Here is a 5,733-nt window from a genome sequence, read left to right as displayed (position 1 = left end):
AATTTTGGTCTAAAACAGGCCAACGAGAAGGTGCACACCACACATTTTTTGTCAATTCAAGCGAGGCGTGTCACATTTACCTGTCCCGGTCGGTAAGCCATAGGCAAGAGATGTGATAACATGATTTTGACCTATGCGGTGAAGCGATTTCTGTTTCGTTGGAAAAAATACGTTATTTCATTGTCAAAAGTGAAAGCTCGTCGCTATTTTAATAAGCGGCTAAATGTAACATGCCTTACCTCTTCATCTATCATACATATAGGTCTGGCGCTTGTACCCTTTGAACCAATTTACACAACATCCAAGTATGCTATTATTGGCTTTTCTCGCCAAGTCGCTGTAAGTATAAACATTGTATTTTAAAAGATGATACATGTGTTCATAAGATCAAAATCGGGAATTAGCTCGCAAAAGGACAGGAAAAGGTAAATTTTCAGGATTTTTTTTTGTTGTTGAAGAATTTTCATCTTGAATAAAATATATAATTGCCAGATTAGGAAAGGTGACAAATCTGCTAATACATTATTCGAGACCTATGACGTCCTGGCAACCCCAATAATGCCGCACTGCGCAAATCAGCAACCAATCACGCCGCGCCTTTGACCCGACGTCAGACGCAAACTATTTCTTTCTCGGTCTTAGATATACCTGATGAGGAAATGGGTTGAATTCGGTAACCTAAAGTAATTTTTTAAATAGATAATTTAATTTATTTTTGAGCATGAATCTTGTTTGGAGATTATACATTATACTAGTACGAGTTTAATTAAGCAAACCAGCTGTGAGTTTTTAATTATTTGCCGTGAGATTTGTATAAGTTAATTAATATAATTAATAAAGTTCATCATTTTTTGTTTTTACTGGGAATTTATTGTTCCTGTGTTCCTAGTTACAATGAAAATTAATATTAAAAAATCATATGCTTGATTCTAAGCTAGGAATTTGCTTTAAAGGAGTATTTTGTGATCCTAGCATCCTCTATTTATGTCATTTTTCATTAGATATCCACGAAAAAAACCTATTCCCAAAATGTCAGTTGATTCCGATTTTGCGTTCGCGAGTTATGCATGATTATGTGTATTACACTGCTCCATAGACAATGCGTTGTAATTGTTCAAATTCAAATTTCACGATATCTTTGCTAAACGAATTAATCTGCAAGAAATATTTTGTACATAAACATTATGTAGCCAGAGGTTTCCAGTGATATAAAAATCTCAACTTTTTTTGAGAAAAGTGGGGGATGAGGCTGTGGAAAATTTTTGAAATTTGCTTATGCAGACTAAACTTGCTCAATAAAGTTTATCAATGCAAATGTTTCCAGATTTGACCAGAAAATGTACTGTCAACACACTCACACTGCATAACCGAAACAAAGAGTGAACAACCGAATAAATCATTCTCAATTAATACATTATACTGATTTCAAATTAACGTTCATCATAACTGTTGTTTTATTATATTTTAGACATTTGATCCACTGGTGGTCAAGAAGAAGATTCGTGTAAATGTTATTTGTCCTTGTCGTGTTGAAACTCCACTTCTTGGGAATCTTGTGACAGAAAAACAATACCAGGAGATTCTGGATACTTTATTGGTTGATCCAGTGTACTCAACGGCAATGAAAACTACGTAAGCGGAAGAGAGTAATAAATAAGAAAGATAGAAAAGAAAAACGGGGAGACAGGACGAAAATGAGAAATAGAGTGAGAGATAGAGAGAAAGAAAAAGTGGGAAAATGCCACGTTTTAATTTTATTTTTTAAATAAGGTGAAAGAAGAAGAGATTCACGAAATAAAGTATAAAAGAAAGAAGAAAACAGAATGGAGTAATAAAGAGAAAGAAAAAAATGCAATATGAAAAGTGGAAATTGAAGAAACATAAACAGTGATAAAAACGCAAAGAAAGAAAAAAGAAAGAAAGAACGAAAGAAAGAAAGAAAGAAAGAAAGAAGGAAGGAAATAAAGAAAGAAAAAAGAAAGAAAGAAAGAAGGAAAGAAAGAAAAAAAGGAAAAAGAAAGAAAGAAAAAACATCTCCATCTATTTACTGGCCCAACTCAAAACGCATGGCCAAGAAAAAACATAAACAGTGATAAAAACGCAAAGAAAGAAAAAAGAAAGAAAGAACGAAAGAAAGAAAGAAAGAAGGAAATAAAGAAAGAAAAAAGAAGGAAAGAAATAAAGGAAGAAAGAAAAAAAAGAAAAAAGAGAATAAGGAAAAAGAAAGAAAGAAAAAAGAAAGAAAGAAAGAAAGAAAGAAAAAGAGAAAAAGAAAAAAAGAAAGAAAGAAAGAGTAAAGGTTGTGGTGGCATGTGGTTGCCATGATAGTGTGGTCGTTCTCTCTTACAATAATCGCAAAAAAACACTTAGTTTGTTTCTACAGTAATTTGTGTTAATTTTATTTTTTTCAGTGCTCAAGAAATGGCTGGCTATTTTGTGAAACTTATTGAGGAGCCTCATCATAATCAGACCATGTATGTACCAGGCAGCAAAAGTTGCGAATTTATAGAAGATACGACCAAAGCTTTCAGGCAACGAACAGGACTAGAAGAAACTTATATGAAACTACTTGATGCTGCAATTTAACAGTTTTATTTCGAGGGTTTAGGACCAGAAAGAATGCCCTACCTGCAATAGCTGCCAGGTGTTATATCTTTAGATTTATGCAAAATAGAACGCAAAAATTGTCGACATGTACATAGGGCAGCTATTGCAGGTATGGACTATTTTGAATGTTGTAAAAATTTTAAATAGAGCGATGTAGTGATCTTCAGTTTCAGTTTAGATGTATTTGTATACAATAGGCCCTTGGCCCTTTGCACTACAAATATAGTGATTACATATTATGAGGAAGACATAAATAACATGGAGATATAATTACAAAAATTCAATCATTTAACGAAGTTTCATGGCATGAAAAACAAATAATGAGAGACCATTGATGTCAGATGGTGTATCAGAACACATGAGAGAAATTTTTTTTTTTTTGGGGGGGGGCTCGGTTTGGATCTGTATGTACCTGAATCATGGAAGATATTTTTGACGAATCTTATCAAAAAAGTCTTGCAGACCATGTCAAAATGATATCATCTTCAATATTCCCATCCCTGCACAGATCACAAACCCAGTCCTCCAAATCCAATAAGTCTTATACCTGTTTTAATCTTGAGAATATGACTGGTCTTACTCGTATACATGTACCGTTCACAATGAGATTTAAAAATCTCATTGTCATGTTCTGATTGTATATCTATCTTGGTTACCGTAATTTAGATGGGGCCTGGTGGACCATGTCTGTATGTTCTTTTTCCCTTCCACCAGGCCCAAGTACAGGTAAATAAAAATGGAAAAACAAAAAATATGTTTGTTCTTTTTGTTATAAATTACTAGGCTACATCAATCTTTGTTCTAAAGTTAGTATTTATGTTATTACATGTTTAGTTCTTCATCGAAACATCACTTAAGATAGGCTCGAATTCTAACGGGTAAACGTTTACTCTTATCTTATTCGATGTGGCTTTCTCATACTGGCGAACCCTAGATAACTATCTAAATAACTAGATAACCCTAGATAACTGTCCCTTTATTATACGGACTGGCTATAGAGGGCGACGCTATCGACTTTGCAACGCAAAACCGTTCGTGTTCGCCAGTTAAAGACTCATTCAGTGATCGCAGGGAAGGTGTAAAAAAAAGTGTTTAAGGTTGGTCTGAACCCTGGAATTATGGAAACTTTCGGGCCTCATAACTTCTAAATTGTTGGTCTAAAGTATATAAAAGTATACATATTTAGAATGGCAAAGTCTTGATAAGTTCATCTGAGAGGTCACATTTGGGCCAAAATGGCACTTTTGGCCCAAAATCCCCAAAATAATGGTTTTTGGCCCACTTCTTTTTTGTGCACCGTAACAAAAAAATTCTTGGGCCAAAATTTTTTTGAAACTAATTTTTGAAAACTAGATCAAAATATCTGGGACCCGTTTTTTCATTTTTTTGAATTTTGACTAACTTTGAGAAATATGCGCCAAAAATGGTCAAAAAATGCTGATTTTTCAAAAAAATCATAAAAAAGCCCGATTTTGGCACAAATTTCAAATATTTTTGGTGAAATTGGTCAAAATTCAAAAAAATGAAAAAACGGGTCCTAGATATTTTGATCTAGTTTTTAAAAATTAGTTTCAATAAACTTTTGGCCCAAGAATTTTTTTGTTACGGTGCACAAAAAAGAAGTGGGCCAAAAACCGTTATTTTTGGGATTTTGGGCCAAAAGTGCCATTTTGGCCCAAATTTGACCTCACAGATGAACTTATCAAGTCTTTGCATTCTAAATATGTATACTTTTATATACTTTAGACCAACAATTTAGAAGTTATGAGGCCCGAAAGTTTCCATAATTCCAGGGTTCAGACCAACCTTAAATTGAAAATTAAAGTGTATAAACTGCCTAAAAGTGAAGGATAAGTCATTAAATTGTCATTGCCATGCTAAATCTATGATTTCTTTCTATTTTGTATTATTTCATTAGGTTCAAAATGTTATCATCAGTAAGATAACAAAATACTTCTTTGTATTTTATAAATAAATACTATCTTGAGTAGATAGCGGAAAAAAAACTTAAAAAAACAACAAATAAATTAACAAACAAAAAACATCGAAAGAAACTTTCCTAACAGATGTTTTCTAAATTTGTGAAATATTTTCTGTGTTGTTTTTATTAGGCCCACAATGCTATCTTCAGAAGATAGCTGTTTGTGCGTTCCGAGAAAATGCAGGCCGTAAGTGGGCTTTGCTCGCGTGTATTTGACAGCAGATGATGCATGTCGCAAAGGGCCTATGATTTGCATATCGCACCGGAAATGCTATCCTGATTAGATAACAAACAAACAAGCAAACAAACAAACATGCAATATAAAAAATATATATATACAAAATGAAATTTCTGATCGATCTCATGCTAAATCTATGATTTTTTTAAATTATTTCATAAGGATCCAAATGCTATCAATAACAAAATATTTTCAACCTTTTTTAATTTCTTTGTATTTTGTAAATAAATAATATCTTGAGTATATAGATAGCGGGAAAAATAACAAATGAACAAAAGCATCATAGGAAACTTTCCTGACAGATGTTTTCTAAATTTGTGGAATATTTTCTGTGCTCTTTTATTAGGCCCGCAACGCTAACTTCATAAGATAGCCGTTTGCGCGTTACGAGAAAATGATGCAGATCGTAAGTGGGCTATGCTCGCGTGTGTTCACAGAAGATGATGCATGTCCCAACGGGCCTTTAAATGATTGGCAAATCGCGTAAATGCTATCTTGAGTAGATTTCTCAATTTCTTTGTATTTTATAAATAAATACTATTTTGAGTAGATAGCGGAAAAACAAACGAACAAAAAACATCTAAATAAACTTTGCTAACAGACGTTTTCTAAATTTTTTGAGATATGTTCTGTGTTGTTTTATTAGGCCCGCAATGCTATCTTCAAACTGTTTGCGCGTTCCGAGAAAATGATGCAGACCGTAAGTGGATCTTGCTCGCGTGTATTTGACAGCAGATGATGCATGTCGCAAAGGGCCCATTATGATTTGCAAATCTCACCGTAAATGCTATCCTGAGTAGATGACAAACAAACAAGCAACCAACCAACCAAACAAACAAACATGTAATATAAATATATATATATACAAAATGACATGTCTGACTATGTCATCTATGATTTTTGATCT

General features: G+C 33.3%; 1 protein-coding gene across 1 annotated transcript in view; it reads left to right on the top strand.

Moving 5' to 3' along the window:
• Positions 1 to 3,690, top strand: part of LOC140137513 (15-hydroxyprostaglandin dehydrogenase [NAD(+)]-like) — a 7,371-nt gene extending 3,681 nt beyond the window's left edge. The window contains exons 5-7 of the mRNA XM_072159228.1: positions 263 to 339; positions 1,469 to 1,632; positions 2,412 to 3,690. Coding sequence (XP_072015329.1) covers positions 263 to 339; positions 1,469 to 1,632; positions 2,412 to 2,586 — 416 coding nt within the window. The 3' untranslated portion in view covers positions 2,587 to 3,690. The remainder of the gene's footprint in view (positions 1 to 262; positions 340 to 1,468; positions 1,633 to 2,411) is intronic.
• The last annotated feature ends 2,043 nt before the right edge of the window (positions 3,691 to 5,733 follow it).

This window comes from Amphiura filiformis, chromosome 17 (assembly GCF_039555335.1).
Source record: "Amphiura filiformis chromosome 17, Afil_fr2py, whole genome shotgun sequence".
In the NCBI taxonomy this organism is placed as follows: domain Eukaryota; kingdom Metazoa; phylum Echinodermata; class Ophiuroidea; order Amphilepidida; family Amphiuridae; genus Amphiura; species Amphiura filiformis.
This window is presented reverse-complemented; position numbering and strand designations above follow the sequence as displayed.